The sequence below is a fragment of the Oryctolagus cuniculus genome, chromosome 6 (assembly GCF_051225735.1).
Source record: "Oryctolagus cuniculus isolate XC-2025 breed Fujian yellow rabbit chromosome 6, ASM5122573v1, whole genome shotgun sequence".
NCBI classification, from domain to species: Eukaryota; Metazoa; Chordata; class Mammalia; order Lagomorpha; family Leporidae; genus Oryctolagus; species Oryctolagus cuniculus.
In genome coordinates, this window is record NC_142872.1 from 26482862 (window position 1) to 26509404 (window position 26543).

The window sequence follows — 26543 nt, forward strand, 5'->3', positions numbered from 1 at the left end:
CAGATGGAAGACCTCTCTCCCTCTCCCTACCCCTCTCCCTCTCTCCCTCTATTTCTCTCTGCCTCTCTGTAACTCTGCCTTTGCAATAAATAAATACATCTTTAAAAAAATCAGCCTGCTACAGATCTACTGAATTTTGAGTCCCATCTGCGAGCACCTGGGCAGGACCGGATCAAATGATTTCCTGGGCCTTAAATGCAGCCCCCAAGCTGGACATCCCCCACCCCTGGTGCTCAGGGAACAGATGAGGAGGTCAACCACAAAACATTAATAGCTGTTAAGCATGTGTGGCAGGACTGTAGGTGACCTGTGCTTTCTCTTTGCATATTTGCAGGTTAAGGAGACAGCAAGAATATTAGTGGTGTTTCCTCGTTCATCTGTTTTTGCAGTGGATTCTCAGAGCTGAGTCCCCGACACATGAGGGAGAGCGACTGTGAACTTCCTACAATTGATCTGAGCCCTGCTTTCCCCACGGTGGTAAGCACTCTTATTTCTGGGGTTCAGAAGTGGGGCGGGGCTGGCAATGGACAAGACCTCCTCTACCTCTGTTTCCTTTTATTGCCCCAGTGGGGAAAATTTACTGTGCAGCCTCCCCAGGGAGGGGGAGACTGAGGTGTGTACTTCCACCACCAAGTTAGGAGCGGCCCTGACCAGGCTGGGGAGCCTAACTCCTCTGGACCAGGGCTGTGATGGGGGAGGATCCGGCAGGGAGGGCTGGGCAGACACCCACGTGATGGGAGCATTCAGTGCCAGGGCCCACACAGCTCCTGGCTCCCCCCTTCCTCCTGGATCCTGGCTCCCCCTCTTCCTCCTGGGTCTTGCCTCTAGCCCAAGGCAAGGAGCCTTGAGGCATGGCTGATACTGAGTTTCCAGTCTACCTCAGCAAGTTACACTCACAGTTGATTTAACTTTAGTGGAAAAAAATTTTAATGTGCAATGTCTTACTCTCCAAGTATCAAGGAACAATTTGTTCCTGCTACTTTTTTTAATTTTCTACAAGGAACGTGTATTACTTGTGGAATAATAAATTAAGTTTTTGGAACGAGGCAAGACACAAGCAATTAGACGAGCTGACAGACAAATCGTGGGAGGGGGGCTACTTCTTATGCTGCCGCACGACCACCAGCTGTAGCAGAACGCGGAATTCTTCACAGTGTGTTCAGAATAAACCCCTCGACATTCGCCAAAACGGACAGACTCCAAAATCAGCCACATAAGTGCTGAAAGTAAGTCCTTATCCTAAGGAGAAATCGGACTGGGTCTGAAAGAAATCAGGCAACATCAAATGAGAATCTGGAGACAGAGCCGGCAGCAGCGCCACGCAGTGACCTCTCCCCGCCCATCTCTGCTCCACGCTGCACTGCAGCAGCTGCCCTGGGGAGCTCCAGCCTGTGACAGCCACAGGCGGCTGTCTGGGCTCTCAGGACTCTGTGGCCGAAGCAGGAAGAAAACAGGAAGCCTAGTGGGAGGTGGGGGCAGTGGCACTGGGAGCCCGGGTGGAACCAGCACAGCCACCCAGCTCTGCAAAATGTGCACGGGCCTCATGCTGGTCAAAACCCAGCTGCAAGGTGGACGTGATGGCAGCAACTGTTCTCTCACACATAGGTAGGCGCAGTCTCAGCCATAAATCCCACCTGAGCCAGACAGGCGCCTAAGAGGCTGCAGGCAGCTACCTGCTCACGGCCCCTTTGTCGAGCAAATCAGCCAGATGGAGCTCCGTGAGCAGAGCTCGGCACGCTCGGCGCCGGGCAGTCCTCATCCCAAGCCCCTGCCGGCCAGACCAAGGCTCAGTGCCGGAGGCACAGGCTGTCTTGCCCAGACCAGCCAGCAATGGCACGCTCACTAGAAGGAGCTCAGTTCCCTCTTGGGGAGCCAGAAGTGAGGCCTGCAGAACAAACAAGTTAGCAGCTGGTGAGAGGGAAAAGCAGGAAGCAGCAGCACGGAGGCGCAAAGGCACCACAAGGCAGACAGCTGCCCTCCAAGACGGCCACGGATAGAGCCACAAGCTACAGCTCTGTGTGTCCTGAGCCGCTGCCCCAGCTCCGCGGGCTTGGCTGGAGGCAGGCTTGGCTTATTTCTCCCCGAGCCCCCTCCCCTGCCCTGGTTTCCTGCAGACATCTAAGCACACCCCAGTTCCCAGCAGCCCCCAACATATCCAAGCCCTCTCCCACCGCATCAAACCCATGCAAAGGCCAGTCTACCGGGCTGGGGTGGGAGGGCTATGCCCAGCCCCAGCAGGGAAGGCTCGCTGCTACCCCTCCAACGCCACTGTCCCTTGGCCCTGGATGTCAGCATCACATTTTGAAGGCACTAGAATGAAAATCCATTCTAGCCTTCCATCACAACAAAGACAGATGAACCATTTGAAAAGAGTTTCATCGTAATGAATCTATCTTCATCTCCTTCAAACACTAGAGAGATCAAACACATACAGATTTATCTTTACTGCCAAGAGAAAAAAAAAAAAAACCCTGAGTAATATGCAAATGCATCTTCAAGCCATCCGGTGGCTTGAACCAGCACAAAGGCACAGCACAAGTGACAAGGTTCCTTAATGTCCCCCCACGCTGCCCCAAGCAAGCTGCAAATGCCTCTGAGTAGCACCCGTCGCCAGCCACGGGGATTCTGGTGCTACTGAAGAGCCACACAAGGCAAGCCGATGATTTTAAACCTCACTCATGTCTTTGGCTTAATAGCCGTAACTCAGACATTAAATCAGTATCCAATCTGAATATGAAATTTTTCTTTGATGAGCCAATACATGCCAGGCGGTACTGCCACACAGGACAGGAGCAAGGGCTTGAGTGACCACAGCAGCTGGGGGATGAGCAGGGCTTGAGACTGTCTTCTCTTTCCAAATAAACTCATCTCACCGGCAATTCAGACCTGAGCGGCCGATCAATTCACGAGCCCCCACTAAAACCAATTCCCCTGCACAGACGGAGTCGTCAAACTAAATACTGCCACTTTAACACTGAGTGGGTAAGAATTAGAATGTCAAGGAAGAGCTTCCCAAGCATTCATCATTCCCCTTTTTTTCCTCTAAGATATTCATAAACAGCTCCCTCAGACCCACGCCCACGGAACTCACGAGAGCCACAGCCTGGCAGACACACGCCACGTGCATGGACCCCACTCCACCGACAGTGCAATACTCCACCTCACACACTAAGGACTCACTGAGGGCACAGAGGCGGGGGGCAGAGATGGAGGCGCCCGCAGGGAGGGGAACATGGCACGGGTGAGGCACATCCGGAGTCCACGCTGGATGGAAGGCCTGATGGGTGTCATCCCGACAGCGTCTGGGGGCATCTTCCTAAAGGAGGCGGCAGGGAATGAAACGGTCGTGAGTACGTGATATTTGAGGGTGGGCTCCTGGAAGCCACCGCAGCAGAGAAGAAGGACTGCAGAGGACAAACAGCAGGAAGAACTGCCTGGAGAAGAAAGCGAGCTTAAACACGGTCATATTAAAATAAAGGCATGAGACTGGCAAGGGCTTGGAAGTCTGCTCAGCAGCTGGGCCAGGACTGGCTACAACTCTAAGACAAGGAGAGATGGCCCCTAGCTCTTCCCATCTCCTCTGTACAGTCTGCATAGACACTGCCCACCTGGCCCACCCCTGCCAGGCAGAGCCCTCCTGCCCCAGACGCAGCAAGCAACTGAGTCAGAAAGACCTGGGCTCCTATCCCAGCACTACCCTTGCTGTGAGTCCCCGGGGCAGTCCCGTAAGACAGACACCCTGCGGTCTGTTCCTCACCTGTAAGATGGAATCATCTCAAAGAGCTGTCGCAAGGCTGCACACCACCTGCAAAAATCTTCAAATCTTCACACGCTGCCTGCACGGGGTGAGGCGACAGCAGCTCCTACGGCCTTTCCCGTCCTCGGCCTCTGACCCACCAGCCCTCGGTGTCCAGTGCTGACCTGCCAGGTTTCCAGCAGCACCTGCAAGCACCTGGCTGGTTTCAACTGCCCTTGCTCCCCACGGAGACGCGGTGCACACCGCGGTGTGGGGGAGTCTTCGGCAGCTCTCCCATCGTGCTCCTCACCCCACGGACAGCCAGCGCTGCAAGGTCATCTCATCAGGGTACTCTCTCTGCCCTCGGGCAGCCCCACAGCTGCAGCGTAACTCAAGCAGTCTAACGTTCAGGAAGCAGTGACACAGGCTTTGGCCTAATGAGGGCATCCACGGATAGACACAGGAATGACCTGATGTGCGGCAACATGGACCTTGGTCAACCCCAGAAAACCCCAGAGGCCCTACCAAGCACCTGGGACAGCTCTTCAGGGGAGGCGGCCTGCAGGGAAGGCCAGTTGCTGGCCCATGCCACACCCAGTCTCTCCAGAGGTGGGGTGTGTTCCACCTCTTCCTTCTCTGCAGGGCACAGCATCATGGGGAACTGAGCACAGCACCCCTGAAACTCACCGCTGGCTCCCTCTTCATCAGCCACACCAACGTCACTGTCCTCTCAGCGCCAGAGAAGGCACACGTTGTCCTCCGTACTCCCAGGCTAGCCTTGCAGCCTGTGCCTCTGAGGCCCAGGCCAGCTCCAGGCCCCACTTTCCAAGGCCGCCCTCTGAGTCCCCAGCTGGCACAAGCTGCGTGGGCTCTGTTCCACGGCCGGGGCATGTCAGCACAGCAGGGACATATGGTCCAGCAAGCGCCCCGTGGGGATTCCACCTGCACCTCTGGGCGCAGGAGGCAGAGGGGTGCTCGCACTCTGTAGCTGCGAGCGCGGCCTCTGAGGAACCCCCAGTGCTCACTTGCAATTGGTGAGCAGTGCTCATAGTTTGCTAATCAGGTTCTACCTCCCCACTAAACTGAATCAAAACCCGCCCCCACCACAGTCCAGAGCAGGCTCACCTGTGTGCGAGTCTCAGCTTCACCCCTCACCAGGTGTACAACCCAGGGCAGGTAACGCACCCTATGAGTGGAATAACAGGTGCACCTACAATAGTGCTGCTGCCCTGTGGCTTCTGTCACCGATCCACAGACTTGGTGGTTCGAGTCTATTTTCTCGCCTCTCTGGAACCAGCAATCCCAAGTCAAGGTGTGCAGCAGATCTGTGCTCCCTGTGAAGCCTCCAGCAGAGAATTCTGCCCTCTCTCAGCTCCTGGGGGTAACTGGTCCACCCAGCTTATGGCACAATCACTCCGCTCTTCTTCCCCCCACTCCACGCAGCCTTCCCTCTCTGTCTCCATGTGTCAAATCTCCCTTTCCTTTCTCTGATAAGGGTACCGGTCACTGAACTGAAGTCTCACCCTAAATCCAAGATGACTTAATCTCAAAACCCTTCATTTATTAACATTTAGGAAGTGCCTCTCTTTTTTAAGATTTTATTTATATGAAAGGCAGAGTGACAGAGATGGAGAGAAAGAGATCTGTCATCCACTAGATTACTCCCCAAATGGCTGCAACAGCTGTGCCAGGAGCCTGGAACTCCATCTGAGTCTCCAACGTGGGTCGAAGGACTCAAGTACTTGGGCCGTCTTCCACTGCTTTCCCAGGCACATTAGCAGGGAGCTGGATCAGAAGCACAGCATCTGGGATTGGAGAAAGCACTCAGTTTTGGGGTGCCGGCGTCACAGGCAATGCTTAACCCACTTTGCAACACCAGCCCTGACATGCTTTCTCAGTAAGGTCACATTTACAGGTTCCAGGGGTTAGAACTACAACCTAACTATTGTAGACTGCAGGGGTGTGTGTGTGTGTGTGTGTGTGTTTGACACAATTCACTGCTGCAGCATCCATCGCAGGATCACATGGGGTTCCACTGACGGAAAGGCTAACGGCTATACCGTGTGCTGCCGAACTGCAGGCACCCAGTAAACAACAAACATCCCATCTGCTACCATCACAGACATCATCTCCGCTTCCTTCTCCAGGAAGCTTCACAATGTGTCCCTCCCTAGATGGCAGTCACCATGACAGCAGGGGCCACTGCGCTGCCAACCACACTTCCGAGACGCAGGGCCCTGGCAGCACACTCATGGGCTTCTGCATCAGATACACTCTGAAGCTGGCTCTGCCATTCCCAATGATACAACCTCGGACATGGAACTCAGCGTGTACCCCTCACCACTTTCAAGTAAGGAGCAAGGGTATTACCAGCTTTCCAGGACTGTCAGAGACAACACACACACACACCAACAGGCAAACGGTACAACTAGCACAGTGACTTATTACCAGCAGTGCACTCAATAAACACAAATACACAAACAGACGCCATCAGCCACTCTTCCCCTGGTCCAGGAGAGGCACTGGCTCACACAAAGCCATCCACACCCTGTGTGGTGCTCTGCCCCTCAGAGGCAGTGCTGCAATCCAGCCCAGGACATCACCCCTGCACAGCCCACAAGAGAGAACACCCCACCTGCAGACCAGTGGCACACTTCATCAGTCCAGTGTTCAAACATTCACTGAGCACGGGCTCTGCCACACTCCTACCGTGCACCAAGGACCTCCGGAATGCTCTCGTGTAGGGATCAGTAAACTCCTTCAGTCAAGGGCCAGTTAGTATTTTCGGCTTTCTGGGCCATATGGTCTCTGTTTCAACTATTCAGCTCTGCTGTTATAACATGAAAGGTGCCACATACAACATGTAAACAAATGAGCATGGCCGTGTTCCAATACGATCTTATTTACAAAAACAGGTGGCGGCTAATAAGCAAAAATAGCAAGGTTGTAAAATACAAGGTTAATATACAAAAGTCAATTGCTTTCTTGTGTTTTCCAAGGAACAGTACTGTGCACTAAAAAGAAATGAGCTATCAAGCCATGAAAAGAGATGGAGGAAGCTTATATACCTGTTACTAAGGGAAAGAAACCAATCTAAAAAAGCAATATACTGTATGATTTCAAAGACACAACAACATTCTAGAAAAGACAACACATTCCAGTAAAGTCAAAGACATTCTAGTCAAAACTTCGAAGACAGTAAAAAGAACAGTGTTTCCCAGGGAATAGGGTAGAGGCAGGAATGAAGAGTTAGAACACAAAGGATTTTCAGGTGACTGAAACTATCCCGAAGGACACCACAGTAACGATTTCTGTCATTACACTTATGACCAAATCTGTAAAATGTACAACGCCAAGAATGACCGCAGTAAGGTCAGCCATGGGACTTGGGACACAAGGATGCATCACCGTAGGCTCATCCACTGTAACAAACACAACACCGCAGGAGATGATGGCGGGACAGGCCGTGCACATGTGGGGAGCAGGCTAAGGGAAATTGCTGTACCTTCCTCTCAGGGTTGCTTTGAACGGCTCTGGAAAATACAGACTACTAAAGGCTAGATGGTGGTCTACACACCTGTCAAGGATACACAACTGCGTAAGACCCAGTATCCTCGAAGATACACAAAACTCCTACAGAGAGGAAAACACAACACTGAGAATAGGATCCAGGCCTCCCACTGCATGTCAGGCAGCTGAACTACATCCTATGTTGTCCACCCAAGTTCAATGCAAAGTACAATGCACTTAAAGGAAAAATAAAAGTTACACCAAAATTATTTGTCAGGTGGCAGAGAGCATATTTATAACATGAAAGCCAACCCGCAAATATGAAGACTGTCCATACACACATTCAAGAAGTGTGCACTGTGTTCTCACTTTGCACAGTTAGTTCTCTGCTAGGCAGTGGAGCTACGCACATCCAAGCAGCCCCATGCATCCTGGATCCTACAGCCACTTGCAGTTTTGTCTTCTGGGTGATGGCACCATGCTAGACTCACACACGATCAGGCACATGCACACAGCGAAACACCACCCAATCCTGAAAGCCTCTGATCCACAATCAAGGTCTCCTGGAAGTTCTGATCACATCCCTGGGGGTAAGGAGGGTAGCTGAAGCTTTTACTGAATTCACAAGAACCGAACAGCAAAGGCAAGATCACGAAACTGCACTCTCAAACAAGTTTTCCTGGTAGAGAGTCAAATGCCCAGGCGTATGAGTCTGTGATGAGCCGTGCCATCTCCTGAGTGATGTCCACACTGCAGGATGGCAGTGAAGGCCCCAGCCTCGGGGGCTCCCTCCCAGGTCTGCTCAGTGGCACAGATGGCTACTCCCACACCCTAGCTCCACACAGCTGTGTACCCTAATCACACTGAACTTGAAGCTCCCGGCCTCTCCGCCAGGGCTGCTGTTCCCTGAAACCCAAGGACCACCCCGTAGCCTCTTCCAAACGTTCAAAACTCATTCCAGACAAACATTTAAGAGGACAAGAGGCCCGGAGGACTTGCCAAGGCTCAGCTGTGACACCGACACACAAACAGCAATCTGCCACAGACCCTTCACTTGTCAGCACATACAGCACTTTGCACAGATTGGCATAATTTAGGTAGGCAGGAAAATTGGCCACCCACAGCAAAACACCTAAGGCTGGTTCCAAAGCCCAATCAAGACAGGATGTGAGAAGCACAAATGAAGCTCATTGCCACACACTTCCTGGGAGATGGCTTCAATCACAGGCTTAGAAAAAATACTCAAATAAAACACAGAGTTCCCAACAGACCAGCACTCCTTAAAACCTTTGGAGCAACACTGGACGACCAGAAGGGTCAAGAGTGCTCAAGTCCTGCCGGCCCCTTCAGAAGCTACACACCCGCCCTGGCCCCCGGTGGCACTGCCCACCTTCCTGACTCCCAAACATCTGTATCCCCACCACCTACTGCTGCTCTGCCCAAATGCACACCCTTCATCAGGGTTCACCGTGTCACCGCTGAGCCGAGCCAGCAGCACACAGCATCCTTGCTCCTGTGGTCCAACACCTGGCCAGCAATGCCAAAGCCATGGGTGGCGGTGTGACCCACCACTTCCTGACCACAGCGACAGGGCAAGCTTGCCCAGGCTGCTACCCTCAGTACAGCAACAAGTCTACCTCGCAAACGCTGAGCCACAGAGCCGCAAGAGGCAGAGCGGCCGGCCCAATGCAAGGCTTCGAGACGTCAGCGAGTACACGTGAATCGAGGCCTCTGTGGCTACGAGGCACAGGAGAGAATCTGGCTGGCCACACCACCTGGAGCTCCACACCACTCAGCCGTGGGGGCCTAACCACCAAGAGGATGCAAACTCTCAGGAAGGTCTGCATGAGGGTCCAGATGTGCTCGGCGGTACTGGGTGGGGAAGATGCTGGTTACAAGCAGTACCACCACACCCTGCGATGTGAGACATCAAGGACGGGCTGACCACTGAGGGATGCAACCACCACCATCCCGGTTTGCCCACCAGCATCTGTCACCCCAGGCCTGTGAGTCTGGGTGAGAGGGGCCCTGCACACCCACACAGCGTCCTGCAGGATGGCCCTATCTCGCTCCTCTAGAACAACATCTGTGTCTTTGCACCGAGTTCCCTCTTAGAGGAGACCCTGTCTCCTCTCCTCTCTACAAGGGGACTCTGCGAGCCGGAGGTGCTCAGGGATTTTCCATTTAATAAGAAGGGCAGAACACAAGACAAGCTGCAGATAAAAATTCCCCATGGTCCGCAACAAGGTCAGGGAGAATCAATGTGAGGCAATGACGTTTGCCTGGAGGCCATATGTATCTACAAGCAAATAAAGGACATTTGTTCCCCGGCTGCCAACCCACGACCCCTGGGACCCAAACAGCCAGCCAGCCGAACTCATATATATTTTTAATGAAAAATCACAAATTAGATTAGCTTAATGTGACCACATCTGCCTTTTTAAACAAAGGAAATTACCATTTTAATAGGAATACCCACAGTTTATCTAAAGGAAAAAGGTCCTCGTGAGGTCTGCTTTGCCTGCTCTACTTCCATGTTTGAAAAAAAGAAGGGGACAGCAGGGCAGAGGACAACTCCTCGGCCTTCAAGCACGCCGTGGTTCTCCTGGAGGAAGGGCTGAAATGCCGGAGAAACCCCCCCTCTGCTGCCATTCTCGGCCTCAGAGGTATCCTGCATGTGAATTCCACCTGCCGGAAACGTGAGCTCCTACTGTGCACCAGGCGTGGTGTCCTGCATGGGTTCAGCAGAGCCAAGGCACTTTGCAAAGGGGAGGAGCCAGAGACCCACGGTCTGAACCAAAGCCTGGAGTCCAGGAGGACCCATGGCGGGGAGGAGGGGGCAGACTCCAGGCAGAGGGAGTGCAGCCGGGACAGGCTGGCCCAGCGGCAGCCCCAGCATGAAGGGCAACTAGCACCCGGGGGAAGCCGGCCCACCCTGAGGGTGAGGGGAGCCTGGGCAGCTTTGCCTTCAGAACCTCCTGGGGCTCCTGGGGGTGGAGGGGGCAGGGCAGCCACCAGCACAGCAGTGACGACGCTGCTCCCCCAACTTAGCTCCAGCCCCAACTGAGCTCAGGGTCACGCACTGTCTCCCCGGTTGCTCCCCTGCCTCTCTCCCTCTGTGGTTAATTCTCCCTCCTCTGCGGGCTCTGGATCCCCACCCTTCACATGGCCCTCCTGGGGTCTGCTCCTCTCCACAGCCCCCACCGTCTCCTCTCAAACCCCCAGTGGCTGATGCACATAGAGACTTTTCCTTCACTCTGCTGTCCTCACTAAGGCTCCGGCCTTGGCCACCCAACTCCTCTGAGCATAAGCCCTCAGTCTGCCCCAGCTCATCCTCGAGCCATCTACACAGCCTGCCTCCAACTGCCTCAGCTCCCTGGGCACACGCGCAGCCAAATTGCCCCCTCTCTGTTCTCTGCCCAGTGGTTTTCCCATTCATCTTGAAATGCCTCTGGACAGAGCTCAGTTCCACCAGTGTCCCTCCCACCTGTCAGGCCACCAGCTCCACCTCTCCTTGCTAAGACAAACGGGCCACAGAGCGCCACACCAGCTCTCCCCACCCTTCACGCTGTCCCTCCCTGGGACAGAGCCCTCAGGCCGTGCCTCTGGCTGGTCACAGGCCCAAACACCAACTGTGCTTTAGAAGTTCCAGGCCCCACACACAAAATGGCACACACCTAGTTTTCCTGCTCCTGTCCCTGCAGCTGGCATGTCCTTTCTCCCCTCTGTGCATAAACTCTCTGTCTTGGAAAATCTCCCCGGTGCTAACTCTGCCAGCAGGGAGACTCCTGCAGTTACACTGAGGCACAGACGCTGGAGCCAGACACCCCAGTGCAGCCAGCCGGTGGCTGTGAGACCTGGGGCATGCTGCTTCAGAGCTGTGCCTCAGTTTCCCCAGCCACGAAAGGGGTCAAGCATACTCGCATGAGGATTCTGGACAATAACAGAAAGCACGTGGCACAGTTCCTAGCACGCAGTAGGCATTCAGTGGTTGAACACAATTATCCATCTGACTGTCTCAGTCCATCCTGTCCTACTTCCTTCTGACAGCCTGTGCTTGGACTAAGCCAATCCACAGCAACTGTCCTGCGTTTCTCCAGCCTCTCCTCCCCTAAGGACACCTGAAAGTGAAAGATGAGAGGCTCTCTCTGAAGGCCTCCTCTGACTGTATCCACACAGACCAGACGAAGTCCCACCTCCTCCTCTGCACACAATGTCCTCCCCTCTCAGCTCTGCTCCTGCCAGGTGGGCAGACACGGCCCCAGTGTGCAGAGCTGCCTCCCCACCTTGTCAGCTCACTCCCAATGGCTAACCCCTACCTACTTACAGGCCATCACGGAATCCCAGGCAACGACTCAGAGGGGCAATGAGGCCGTATCCACACTGCAGGAGAGGAACTGTATGCAAGGCCCCAGCCCTCCTCTCCTCCCTCGTGCACACCCTTGACCATGTCTCACACTCTGTACCTGGGCCCAGACGTGGGCCTTATCAGCAGGCATGAGAAGTACTTTCTATTCTTGTGCCTCAGCCTTCACCAAAACACACCTGAGCCCACTTCTGGGAGTGCAAACATGTAGCCACGTCTCAGCTGAGGTCAACCTACGTCACCTGACAGCCTGCAGCCCTAAAGACACACAGGGAGAACTCCAAGGCAACACAGCCCCAGCTAACGCCAGACTTGAGCGCTGACTGCCGAATGCCAGCGAGGTCCTGCGACGGCCTGTTCCACGAGAGGTAGCGGACAGAGAGCATCGCAGTGACTGTGCACTCGCATTCGTAGTGGGTGAAACAAGTTCAATTATATATCCATGACAGCTGTTCCAATGCCTGTCTCCCGGCCTAGGAGAGAATGTCCTCAAGGAAGTATATTTGCTTGCTGGCATGTCCTTTCTCCCCTCTGTGCATAAACTCTCAGTCTTGGAAAATCTCTCCGGTGCTAACTCTGCCAGCAGGGAGACTTCATTCATTACAGACTTCATTCCAGGGACGCTATAATCTCAGTGAATACTATTAAATGAATTAGTAAGTGAATTTCCATGTATGTGCATCTACCCGAAGTTCTCCAAGTTTTACACAATCAAAATTGGTATCTCCAGTCATGAAATGATGGATGGGCTTTGTTTAGGTCTTCTTAATAAGTACTGTTTCCTGTTCTACAATTAACACGGATAATTTATCAAGCAATGAGTTGTAAGGAGTGCTTTAAGGTGAAGATCTCAAACAGCATCTCTGAATGCTCAGTATGTGCCACCATTCATTCCTGCATTTAAAATTTTTTTTCAAGGATCTTGGCCCCACTAGTAAATCATAACTCTTACTAAGTTAGGTCGTTTATGGGGCTGGCACTGTGGTGTAGCAGGTAGAGCCACCGCCTGCAGTGCTGGCATCCCATATGGGTGCCAGTTCGAGTCCTGGCTGCTGGCTGCTCCACCTTCAATCCAGCTCTCTGCTATGGCCTGAGAAAGCAATAGAAGATGGCCCAAGTCCTTGGGCCCCTGCACCCACTTGGGGACTCAGAAGAAGCTCCTGGCTCCGGGTCGGTGCAGCTCTGGCTGTTGCAGCCAACTGGGGAGTGAACCAGCGGATGGAAGATCGACCAACCGACCTCCCTTCCTCCCTTCCTCCCTCCCCACCCCTCTGTCTCTCCTTCTCTCTGTGTAACTCTGACTTTCAAATAAATAAATCAATGTTTTAAAAAATAATTTAGGCCATTTAGCTACTCTATATACTACACAGTCCGGTAGCAGTCAATGATTTGTTTACTTAGTCTATAAGCATATGTAATTCTCAGGATAATTCAGACAGGCAAAGTCCTCCAATTACTGACCTTACTGTGCATTTAAAGAAACTGCATTACAGGGAATTGCTGAGGGTCCCCAAGGACAGACGTGTAACCATCGCCAGGCTGAAGTCAGACCTCAAGTCCCCACTGCTAGCGCACCGCCCACTGTGGCCTCCATCCCGGTGACCACAGGAACCTCCGGCAGACCCTTCAAAGACTGAGCAAGTCCTCATTCACCTTTGCAACTCTCGTCTGACCACACATGCAATAGGTGCTCAGTTAAGGTTCACTGAACTGAACCAGAAGACACAGCCCAGGAGTGAGAAAGTCAGCTCCAAGAGCCAGTTCTCCTTGTCTTCTACTGGAGAAGAATGTCACGAGGTCAAGTGTGGCTACAGTGGACTGCAGGGCAGGGAGAGACCCACTGCAACAGGCAGTCTTCAAGGGATCCACCAAGCCTTGGAATTAGGTGAAAAATACCCTCTACCTGTGCACATGTTTTCTAGGAAGTATGTAAAACTTAGATACTCAAAGGGGTCACTGACCCAGAAGGTGATGAATGATTTCGGCCCAATGGTGAATGCCCATCAGCAGGCCGACTGGGGCTGAGCTAGGACATCTGCATCTCTCGCCTGGGCTTTCTCTTACCTGTAGACTGCCCAGCATGGGCACGCGGGAGCCCACGACATGGTCCCAGAACACTGCACTTCCACGGCTCTGAAGGATGGTCAGACAGCTTTATGGCTGTAATGAGTTTTTGTTTTCCACAGGCCACGGTGTTTTGTGATGATGAAATATTCCTGATGTGATCTGGATCCATTTCTTTAATTCAACCGCAATCCATACACATGTCAGGCATGCCAGAGTAATCTTCTTTAAAATGATTTATCAGCCTTATGAACAGCAGTCATCCCATTTGATGTCTGGGATTCAAACCACATTTCCCTTCAGAAGAGAATGCAAGTGCAATCTTGACACACAGAATGCATCTTCACTGGTTTGGGATGAGCCGGGCTCAGGCAATAAGCTGGGAGCTTCTTTCAGGCCCACGCAGCTCCCCCACCTCTCACCAACACCAGATCTGACCTCGGTACTTAGTAACCTGTCCCCGGTTGACTGTGTTCAACACTGAACACATGGACACATGGAGAACACGGGTCTACGGTGGTGTCGGGGAGGGGGAGCAAATGGCTGGCAGAGCAGAAATAATGTTCCCACAAGTCAGCACCTGCAAGGCCCTGGAGCTGCACTCTAGAGTAGTGAGGCGGCCAGTTCTGGAGCCAGGCAAAGGAGACTGCTGTCCCGGATTGTATTCTATCTTGGGGGTGCACTTGTCCCCAAGAAAATCCTTGGTAAGGATAGTAACCAAGCCATTCGTCGGGTCTCTTAGAAGGATTCCAACCCCCAAAATACCAACACAAAGGCTCTAATTTCATGCTAGAGGTGCCCATTCCTAACACCGAATGTCATTCCAACCTAAGTACCATGTCTTTGCAGCCTTCAACAATGCTCAATGTTCTGCAGCCTTGCCAAGGATTACCTTGGCTGAGACTCCTGGGTTTCATTACCTAGAGAGCTTTCAAACCTCAGCAGCCTGATACCAAAGTGGACTTGGGGCTCCCCGATGAAAACCAGACAATTCTGTTCCTCAAACTTCCTCAGATAGAAATAGTCCAACAACCTAGCTCCAACAGCCTCCAGGGTTTCCTGATGGGAAGTAACAGAGAAAATGCATCCACCAAGCATGAAGGTATCAGTGCTTGGGCTCTGGACAAAGACTGCTTACGATCCCATACCCACTCCTGACTTTGGGCCAGTAACCCTGTTTGAGTGCCTACCACTGAGGGCCCTCAGGGCTCCCGTTGAGCTGATTCATACGAATCACGTCACCTGGCTCCCCACGTCCTGCAAGACTCAGGTCAGGCATCACCTCCTCCAGACAGCCTTCCTGGACACACCTACCCTCCTATCCAGCAGGAGTAGTACCACATGCAGTACATACAGAAGCTCAACAGACATCTACCCATATCTCACACATTTGATGAAAAACTCCCAAAGAAAAGAGAATCACCAGAACTAGAAGAATATGAACCACTGCAAATGCAATGGTAGGGTCCATCTCCAGTAGTCTGGCAAGGATGTCCAAGGCACTGCCGCAGCACCTCACACCATACAGGGGGCTGCCGTTACCACCAAGGGAAGGAGCCGACGGGTGCTTGAGAGGACTCTGCATGAGGCCTGCCATTTCCGGGCATGTGCGAACTTTAGTGAGGCAGTCTCATTAGCCGATGGGTTGCAGCAAGGTGGCACCATGACAATAACTCGTGCCTTTGAAATAATTGGTGCCAAGAGACTTTTTTGGTCCATGATAAAGTGGCAGGCCAGGTTGCCATCAGCCCAGGAGACGGGCCACAGCAACCTGAGCCGTAATCCATCCCTGCTCCCCCAGGAAAAGCAGAACTTAATGTGATTGTAGCTGGCATTAAGCAATATATCTAGCCTTGGATCATTAACTTATATGGCTCAGGAAAATACAGTAACAAATCTGAAATATTTGTTTAATTTATCTCTCTGCCTCAGTCCTTTTAAGCAGCTTCTGACAGGATATGCAGAATACATTCCTCTCTCGGGAAGAGAGAAACAAATCTTTGGGGATATTATAAAGTAAATAAAGCAGGAGTCACTCAGAGACTACAGCTAAACAAATACCCAACAAGTCTAATTGATCTCCTAAATTGAGAATTCGGCAGATTAACATGGTTTTATCGCAATTTTATGGATAATATTTCTGTAATTCCTTCCTACTTAAGCGATCAATAAAATATAACACTATTGCACTTGTTTGTTTCTGAAAAATCAACAAGCAGCATGAAAAATACTTCACAGAGGATTCCAAATGCACCAACTTGCTATAACCTGCAGTCTACGCAAGGGCAGAGAGACCAACTCAACTGGTACAGACACAGCAGATCATCTGGACTCCCCAATCCTCAGGTACAGGCAGCCAGGGGGAACTGAAGAGGGACAGAGATTTCAGCCAATGAATAGGACTGGGGAGACCCATCTGCCTACAAAGGACAAGGAGACAAAGCATGCCAGCTAAGAGAAATAGACATGGCACTCATTCCAAAAGCCCTGAATTTTTCCTCAAAGTTCTACTCTCTGAGTCGTATTATCCCATAGAGGGTGCCAAATGAAATGCCAGAAAAGGTTTGAAAAATGCCAGACTACAAAATGCAACTGTGTTAACACGCGATGAGGATCAGGCACCTCGCTTAGCAAGCTTTTGCAACTGTGACTTCACTGAGTCCTGACACACCTCGAGTGGGAGATCTAGAGTCCAGATTCTTCACCACGGGCTGTTCTCCTTTATTCCAGTATGAGACACACAAGCTGTACATGTTCAGTGAGTGCACACAACTAGGTGAGGCTGAGGCTAAGTATGTGCTTAGGAAACCAATGAACCATCACCACTGCCACTCTGATACCTTTCTCATTCATTCAAAAGGGGGGGGGGTGAGTGAGAAAGAAAGGGCAACCTGCCATCCCCTGGCTTGCATACGAAATGCCTGCAACAGCCATGGCCAACCCAGGCATCCGAAACTCAATCCTCATCTCCCATATGGGTGTCAGGGACCCAAATAGTTGAACCACCACCTACTGCCTCCCAGGATACACATTAGTTGGGGGCTGTAATCGCAAACAGAGCAGGAACTGAACCAAGGCACTCTGACTGGGTAACGTAGGCACCTCAAGCTGATGTCCTATCTTAACTGCTGTGCTGAACACCTGCCCCATGATACATTTTTTTAAAAAAAAAAAAGATTTATTTATTTATTTGAAATTCAGATCAACAGAGAGAGAAGGAGAGGCAGAGAGAGAGAGAGAGGTCTTCCATCTGCTGGTTCACTCCCCAGTTGGCCTCAAAGGCCGTTGCGCACCAATCCAAAGCTAGGAGCTTCCTCCAGGTCTCCGATGTGGGTGCAGAGGTCCAAGGACTTGGGCCATCTTCTACTGCTTTCCCAGGCCACTGCAGAGACCTGGAATGGAAGTGGAGCAGCTGGGACTCGAACCGGCTCCCCTAAGAGTTCTTTTGAATGAAGAATGAATAACCTCCCAGGCTTGTTAACTCTGGGGATGTCAAAGTACCTCAAAGGCCAACAGTTTCTGAAAATTAACAAAATCACTTTTCAATGTCTTCAAGTTTTCCATTCTTAAAGACGTTCTTATCCACTAAACTGCAACTCAGCTGACTCATGCACAGATAGCTGTGATAGTCCCTGCCATTTGTGGCCCCCTGGGGAAGCCATCAGGCCGTAGGGTGGAAGAGGACAGTGCCCCACTGAGGTCAGCCATGCACACCCTGCAGTCCCCAGACCAAGTACCAGCGGCAGAGGCAAAGATTCTATTCCTGGGGTCTCCACCTCCAGGGGGCTCAGACCAGCTCCCCACAGGAGCATCTGCAGGGGGCAGGGAGACCCGAGGTCTTCCTGGAACCTACGAGTCCTAAGCCACAGCCATGCCCAACAAACAGAGAGACGTCCCTCTTCCTATCCAGCTCGCTAAGCCAGAGGAGCACATTTGCAAGTGCCCCTGCGTCTCCTGGAGAAAAGAGGAACGAGCGCTTTCACATAACCAGTCCTGTGTGGGAGCTCACAGCCATTTCTCTCCCGCTGGAGGAGCTGGGTGGGTGCCGTGTGTTCGGGAAGATTTCACCTTGAGACAGCAGTGAACAGCGGGTAAGACAGCCACAAGTGCAGAGCTGCTGTGCCAGGAGCATCGAGGCCCATTTATCTTGGTTCCCCTGAGTCACAGGGATCTCCATTTGTTTCTGGAAAAGCTATTAGCTTTCCCTTGGAAAAGCTTTTAAGAAAAGGTACAACCACTGAAGATATTCTTGTGCATGGGAAATTAAGTTTGTAGGCACCATAACACAGACAAGCACGGCTCCCCAAAACTTCCAGTCAGTTGTGCGAGCAGCCATTTCCCAAGCTTGCACAGAGCCAGCACCTGAGAACGTCACTTTTTACTGACCATCGGGAGTGGGCGCGATGCCCTTTGTGTCACCCAGCCGAGGCAATGGCCGGCCTGCATTACCTCATAGAGGACTGGAACTCATTCTCTGTTAGGAAGCAGAGAGTGCTGGGGAAATGTGGAGACGCCACCACACACCACGGTGCCAACGCTGGGCTCCTGATAACAGCCCCATGGCTCAGAGCTCAACCTGGCCTCTGCAGGAAGATCAAGAAAAGCAGAGCGGGCGAGGCACCACTCGGAACACTCTGGAACCCTGAGTGAGCATTTCACTGAGCAGGGACAGTATCTGCACCAAAAGGGAGTTTGTAATGGGAATGTGAACAATAAGAAAAAATGTACTTTCAGTATCAACTGAAACTTAGGAAACCATGGTGACTCCCGTCATGCAGGTGACCAGCACAGATGATTTCACCCGGATGCTCTGCACGTCAAGGTGAAATGCAGCCAGCGTGGACCAGGACCTCAGCAGAACCACCGGCCGACAGCGTTCCAGAGCTGGGCACAACCTCACAGGTTCCTGCAGACAGCAGGTTGTCTCCTGCATGCTAACGTCATCGCTGGGTCACACCACTCGATGGCTTCAGAGTTGGGGGCCCCCTCAGCTTGTCCCCTCTCCCTCCCTCCTTCCCTGCTTCTTCTCATCCTGTTTCTTCCGTTTGACAACTATGCTGTCTCCTCGATCTGCACCATCAGCGAAAGTGACCGAGGAACTGGGAGACGGAATAGGAACTAAGAGGCAGGGAACGTTCTGGAACTCCGGTGGTCCTGAGGCTGGACAGCACCCACACAGAGGCAGCAGGACAGCTCCCATCACTGTCCGTGCACAGCTCCTTGACGCTCTCAGAAAACACTTAATGACTTCAACAGCAGACACTCATCAACACCTATTACATGCTGGGCACTGTTTAAGACACTTGGGACAAAATGATAAGCAGAACAAAAGATTCCTACCACTGTCATTGTCAAATTCCCATTCTAGAAGAAAGAGACAAATAAGAGACATGACAGAGGCAGGCATTGTGGTATAGCAGGCAAAGCCTGTTATGCCAGCATCCCATATGGCCTCTGGTTCGAGTCCTGTCTGCCCCACTAATGAGCAAGCTCCTTGCTAATGGCTTGGAAAACAAGCAGAGGATGACCTGGGTGCTTGGGCCACTGCCACTCACATGGAAGACCAGGATGAAGTGCCTCACTCCCGACTTTGGCCTGCCCCAGCGCTGGCCTTTGCAGCCATCTGGGGAGTGACCCAGCAGGTGGAGTATCTCTGTCTCTGTTGCTCCCTCTCTTTCTGCAACTCTGACTTACAAATAAATAAATAAATCTTTTTAAAAAGTAAGTAAGAGAGATGAAAGAGAAAGCATCCAATGTGTCAGAAGGGGATAAATGCTATAGAAAAATGACAACATAGGGCCAGCCCACAGGGGCATGAGAAATGCAGGGGAAGGGGTATGAGAGACAGGAGTGTAAGAGCAAGGCCACAGATCAGGAGAGATTTGAACCAAGACCTGGGGGAGAGAGGGATGAGCCCAAGAAGACATCGATGGAAGAGCATTGCAGGCAGTCTGGAAAAAGACCCAGGATCTAGCACGTTGGGGACAGCAATTCTAGTGCAGAGAGGAGAGGGTGAAGCATCCAGAGAGCTAACAGGAGGTCCACCACCAAAGCCAGTGGGGCAACGTGAGCACCTGGGCTTTGCCTCTGCTAAACATGTGAGCCACAGGAAAGCAAGCAGCACAAGAGTAACCACTCTGATTTACGTCTTTTTTCTTTTTTTTTCTTTTTTTTTTTTTTAGTTTTTTGACAGGCAGAGATAGACAGTGAGAGAGACAGACAGAAAGGTCTTCCTTTTTACGTTGGTTCACCCCCCACCCCATGTGGCCGCTACGGCCGGTGCGTTGTGGCAGGCGTGCTGCACTGATCTGAAGCCAGGAGCCAGGTGCTTTTCCTGGTCTCCCATGTGGGTGCAGGGCCCAAGCACTTGGGCCATCCTCCACTGCACTCCCTGGCCACAGCAGAGAGCTGGCCTAGAAGAGGGGCAACCAGGACAGAATCTGGCACCCGGACCGGGACTAGAACCTGGGGTGCCGGTGCCGCAGGCGGAGGATTAGCCTATTGAGCCGCGGTGGCCTCTGATCTATGTCTTAAATGGACCCAGTCTACTCCTGTGCTGAACAGAGTGGTGAGGGCAGCACGTGGTGGGGGGTGGGGGTGCGGTTACAGACCTACTTCAAGGGGCTTGCACCCATCCAGAGGCGAGGGGTTCCCTCAGGCCAGGATGGGTGCAACAGACTGGACGAGCCGTCAATCACTGAGCAGGTCCACAAGGTCAAATGCCACGTGAGGTCAAACTGCTCAGCTTTATCAGCAAAGGGGATCAGGCTCAAACAGAGCTGAGCTGGACGGCCAGCAGAGGCACGCTCCACTGGGAGGGGCAGCGACAGGCGGCTGCCTCCAGGAAGCACTGCGGCCGCTGTGCCCTTGCCTGAAGACTTCCCCAGACAAACACCAAGTTTCAGATTCAGATTTCTGCACGACAGCTGTCTCAGTCTGTTTTCTGTTGCTGTCACAGAACGGCTGAGCCTGAGTAATTTATTTAAAAAAAAAAAAAAGGCAGTATTATTTCAGCTGGTGGTTCTGCAGGCAGGGAGGCTCCCGATCTGCATTTGCCTGGCTTCTGGTCAGGGCCCTGTGCTGCTTCAGCGCCTGGTGGAAAACAGATGGGCAAGCAGCCACGGGTATGGAGGGGGGACGCAGAGGGCAGGTGCTGTGTGGCAGCCTGCTCTTGTAAGAACAAACCCATTGTCACAAAGCCCACTGCAACCCCTCGAGAGGACAGAGACCTCCTCAACACCCTGCCCACACGAGTCGTGGCCCAAACCACAGCAACACCTTTGAGTGTCTAACATTCACAACTCTAAAAGCACCTTTTACAGCCCGAGCAAAACACAGCCCTGAGCTCGTCACCTCCGGTGCTCCTGTGCTGACCGGCCACTGAAAAGCCAGCCTGCTCACAGACAGGGTCCTGCTGCCCCAGCACTGGCCACAGAGTGAGGGGTCCAGTTGCTTCCGGCTTTTCACCTTCAAGAACACTCCATCGTTCTCTTTGAATCTGGCTGCCAACTGCAGCAGGCATTTCTAACAGAACCGGCAGGCTGAGGTCCTCCTGGGAGGCAGTCTGAATATTTAATAATTAGGAAAATAAAGACAGCATCATCCTATCCAAGATACATGGAGTCCTTGGTCACCGTGGTGACTGAGCAAGCCCACCTAAGACAAGCTTGTTACAAAGCAAGAGACAAGGCTATCAGTTCTTCAGCGCCCAAACGATCTAATGTCTAAATTCATCACTGCTGAGGTCAAGAAAGTGAAATCAGGCTGAAATGATTTTGCAGGCATCCACTGGAAGGAACAGGGAAATGCTCTCATCAATTCATATAATTACTGACAACTCGCATAATGAGCTTATCTTAGCCCCCGTAAATCCACTGAACTGCAGGTTAAGCCTCTGCAAGCAGACTGCTGGAGGTTTGCGACCCGGGAGAAGGGTGGGGAGGGAGGCGGGGCCGCCTCTCCTGTGTCCACCCAGAAACAGGGGTCCTCCTGGGAGCGCCGGGGGCCCAGAGCCAGCCCCAGAAACCCAGTCACCAGCCCCACCCCTCCCACCATCATCAAGCCAAGCGCGGCCATGATCCCCCAGTCTCCCTCCCAGCCACACCTCCTCCCCGAGGTCCCACATAGACCCCAGCGACCAGGTGAGAGGGGCCAAGAGGAAGAAGCCCACCACCCAAATGCAAACTGCACAGGGCAAGGGAAAGAGGAACACGCGCCGGATTCCTTCCCCAGGACGGCTGAACGCTGGAAATCGCAATTTCACAGGAGGTCTTTACGTGTGCTTAGAGGAGGATGCCAGGCCCCAGCGTAGAGCTGTGGATCAACCCTCTGTGCTCATCACAGGCCAGGCGAGCGAGACCTTCCCACGGACTTCCTGCAGTGGCCGGGCCTCCAATGCTCTTCACCCATCGGGCCCCACTGATGGGAGGAGAGAGAAACCGGAAGCCTGCCCCAATGACCCCTCAGCTGCACGCCCCCTGCTGCTCTCCAGGCTGTCTCACTCCCCAGCTTAGAGAACGCCTCAGTTCCCAGGAAGCAAAATACAAAGACACGGAGTGCCCGCTCAAGGAGCCCAGCCGGACAGACGCGCAGAGCCCAGCGCCAGGCACCCTGACAGTGGCAGCCTCTGGCCAGGACAGTCACACCCAGGGGACACACAAGAGAGTTGGCTCTTGGTACTCCAGGCAGGTGCCAAAGCCCCTGAATGGCAAAGTCACCCGAGGGAAGAACCTGATGCTGGGGATGAGGTGTGCATCACTCAGCAAGGACACCAGCAGGAGCAGACGCACACCCCAGGGCCCATGGCAGGACACAGACGCCTCGACCCTGTCAACACCTGATGGCGTGAACACAACCCATCCTGAGCACGGGGGGCCGCGGGACCATCCCCACCAGCACAGATTCTGCCCTGCTATGTCCTGGGCTTCCACGAGGGAGGGCAAAGGGACCATACACAGGCAGAGCAGCGACTTTGCACAGGGCCCCGTGATGGCCACAACACACACGTCTCCATGGAAGTCTCTCAGAGGCCTCGGAGGGAGGTTTCATGGACAGGCGCAGCTTGGTGCTAAGAATGCAGACACCGGCCCCAGCTCCCAGAGACTGAACTGAGCCCTGGGGTTCACCTCTGTACAACAGGAATAATCATCGCCATGGAGGACTGTTAACAGCACTAAATGACTTACTCAAATGGCAGAACTGAACCAAGGTCTCACTCTCAACCACCATGTAACACTGAGAGCACCTACGATGCTGTTAAAATGCAATGGAATCAAACCCACAGAATCCACAGCTTGACTGTATCAGTGAAATACTGGGGGCAGGATACCATTTCGTGGTCTTGAAAAACAGATCTGACATCTTTATTTCAGCTCCATGGCTGTCAGTTTAAGATGGCTGCTGTGCAAGGAGAATGGATCTTCTCCCTCTTGGAGAGGGGATTTTACATGAAGCTCCACGGCACAAGACGGGGGGACATTAGGGAAGGGACAGGAGACACAGAAGGGGCAGCACTGATGGGCTTAACAGGATGCCATGATCAAAACCACAGCTGGCCGGTGCTGTAAAGCCACAGCCTCCAGGGCTGACCGGCATCCCACGTGGGCGCCAATTTCAGTTCTGGCTGCTGCACTTCTGATATAGCTCTCTGCTATGGCCTGGGAAAGCAGCAGAAGATGGCCTGAGTCCTTTGGCCCCTGCACCTGCATGGGAGACCTAGGAAAAGCTCCAGGCTCCTGGCTTTGGATTAGCCCAGCTCCAGCCATTGTGGCCATTTAGGGAGTGAACCAGCAGATGGAAGATCTCTCTCTGCCTCTGCCTCTCTGTAACTCTGCCTTTCAAATAAATAAATACATCTTTAAAAAAATTATTTCAAAGGAAGACTGACAGAGAAAAGAGGGACAGAGAGAAAAAGAAATCTTCCCTCTGCTGGCTCCATCCCCAAATGGCCACAACAAGTGGGACTGGGCCAGGCCAAAACCAGAAAGCTGGGAATCCACCTGGGTCTCCCACGTGGATGGCAAGGGACCAAAAACTTACATCACATTCCATTGTTTTCCCAAGTGCATCAGCAGGCAGTTGGATCAGAACAGTCAGTTCTCCAAATAGTGATCCAACACAGGGCGCTGCCATGGTAAGCCTCGGGTTAAGCCACTGTGCCACGATGCCAGCACCCTGGGCTCCTAGCATTCACTCAGCGGCTGGCACACCTGCAAGGAGAAGTGGTGACAAGGTAAGGAACCCAGTCTAGAGGAGCATTAGGGAGACAGACAGGGTCTCAGAGAAGGATACCTGCACTTCCTCCCACGTGGGCTCAGCCATGACCCTCGGCTACCTGAACACTGACAGAGTGAGAGGCAGACCACAGGCCTCTGCTGTGAGCACCAGCACACCCTGCAAACCCCATTTCAAGGACGAGAGTCCTTCTAAGTGCCTTGGCCTCCTTCTCAGAGACCACACACTTGACCTTTGATTCTACCCCATCCTTGATACAAAGGGTAACAGAGAAAGACCTTCAACTCCTCGCTGTGCCAACAAAGAAGATAGTAACCCTCCCGCAACACCACCTGCTTTACCGGGCCGACTGCAACCTTTAGCGTCACTTGCAATTCGAACATTTCCTAACTGCACATCACAGCACAGGACACCAGCCTGAGGAGGTGGGGCAAGATGTCAAGAGAAGAACATGGATTGTTGCCTAACACAGGGTCGGGGCTTCCAAGCTGCACCACTCGGCTGCTGTGGGAGTCTGTCCACACTTCACAGCCTCTCTGAGCCTTGGCGAGGACAATCATGTCTTCCGTACTGGGAGAGTGGGAGGAGAGTCCCTGCACAGCCTGCGTCATGGAGGGTCAGTTGCCTCCTTCCCAAACCTCACCCCAACACACACCTCTGAACATAGCCCCCAGGGCTCCCAAGAAGGAACCTGGGCCATCTTCAGGCTCCAGGACAATTTCCACTCACCCCAGGCTCAACCCAGGAAAAGCCAGATAGGGCCACCCACCGCCCACCAGGGCTTTCCCTTTCTGCACTGTAACTGCAGGAGGCACCTGTGCTACAGGTAGCATGGGGAAGGTGCAAGCTGAGTCCTCTGGAGATAGCCCAGACCGCTGGCCAGCATGCACCTGGACAAGGAGGCTGTGCTGAGTTCACCGGCACGAGGCTCCCACAGAACTGGGCCAGGCAGGCCTGGGCTAAGGCGGCCTGGCCTACTCATTCAGAATCAGCCCCAGTATGCCACATGCCAGCTGTGCACACCTGTGTGTCCCTGTCTGTGAAATGGTGTGACAGTGGCGCCCACCTCACAGGTGGTTTATAAGGGTTAAACGCGCTCAACCTCGGCAGCATTGTAACACACAGTGAATTAACGGCACTTAGCACATCACAAACACGACCCTGGGAACAGCAGACAGCAGCTGCTCTTTGAAGACGAGCTGTTGTGTTTGTGACGTTATTCGGCTGGCTGCATCCGTTTTCTGATGTCCTGATACTGCTCTGCAAGGTTAGAAGGCCGTGCAGTGCAGCTCTGCATTCGTTCCATCATTCGACATCTATTAAGTGCTTGGTGCAGGTCTAAGTGCTGAGCAAGAGAGACATCTGGCCCCTGGGGAAATTATGCTTGAGTGGAAATTCAGTTTCGCTCAGTTTAGCATTTACCAGGTACCTCCTACATTCCCGGGCAGGGCAAGGCCTGGGCTGGGATACAGACATGCTAAGGCGTGGAAGTGGCCCATCGTGAGGGGCCTCCTAGTACAGCACAAAGCTGGCCGGGGCTCAAGCCCCGAAACCTCCACTTCCTCCTTCAGTCCTACCATGTTCCGAATCATTGCTCCACAGACCTTGTTATACCTTCTCCTTCCCCCTCAACCCCCCGATGCTCGTGCTCCGGATACCCCGCACGCACAGGCGCTTCATCAAGGCACTCCGCTGGGTTATTACAACATCTTCCAGCTGACACATTTCCCCTTATCTGGGAACTGCAACACAGCGCCTGTTGGGGTTTCAAAGGATCTTCCTGTGGTATCATTTGACTTGTTCCCAATAATTAATTTTAAGAACTGATCAAGATGTTAGGGGAAGCCAGACTTTGGAAACTGACGGTGATGTAGGTTGATGCTGACAACCAGACCTTTTTAACACATTCCAAGCAGGCTGGCTGCAGAACACAAGAGAGACCGCTCTGTGATAACATCTCTTAGCTGCACAGTTTATCACAGTCTACTTCTGTTGTTAGTTTCATTATTCCAAACAACTCACATTTTGTGCCCATGGGATAATTGGCCCAAAAGATATCTCTGCATTTTAATGGAGTCAACCTGCATTAAGAGGAGGCCGCACCCCCACGCAGTTGGAGAGCTCCAGGCACAGCACCAAGGGCAGGCAAGCAAGATGGGCACGGGGCGGCACACACACCCTCTGAGCACGAGCTTCAGGTGTCAGAGGGAGGGGACCCTGCCAGCTCTCTGACAGGCACCCAAGCCACTGTCAGACACATCTGCACAAAAGAGACTCTTTTTCCTCTTTGGACACCCACATAGAGACAGAGGCAGCAATGAATTAGGTTGTAGGAGGAGGTGGCAGGTGGAAAAGGCAGAACTGTCAACCTAAGAACAGGGAGCCTCCCAGACAAGCTCAGCCAATGTGAGGGCCTCAGAAAGGAACGTCTCCAAGCAGCTCACTTTGGGTACATCTGGACTGCACTCACGAGCCCCTGTGCTACGCAGACCCTGCCCTGGGGCAGCCAGATTCCACAGGTGCCAGTCTTCACCCCCGCCCCTTCTTAGGGCCTGGACCCTGTACTAGACCCCGCCAAAGATCCAGCAGAGGACAAGACAGGTCCTCCCCTGCCCTCAAAGTCCAGCAGGGGAC

The 26543-nt window shown here is 52.8% G+C and overlaps 1 protein-coding gene across 4 annotated transcripts in view; it reads right to left on the reverse strand.

Annotated features, from left to right (window-relative positions):
• SPOCK1 (SPARC (osteonectin), cwcv and kazal like domains proteoglycan 1) overlaps window positions 1-26543 on the reverse strand; it is a 487158-nt gene that overhangs the window by 371794 nt on the left and 88821 nt on the right. The window contains exon 3 of one of the 4 annotated variants that reach the window (XM_089335896.1): window positions 16886-17068. The exons of the other annotated variants lie outside the window; for them this stretch is intronic. Coding sequence (XP_089192022.1) covers window positions 16952-17068 — 117 coding nt within the window. The 3' untranslated portion in view covers window positions 16886-16951. Of the gene's footprint in view, window positions 1-16885; window positions 17069-26543 lie in introns of those variants that run through there. 4 annotated transcript variants of the gene reach the window in all.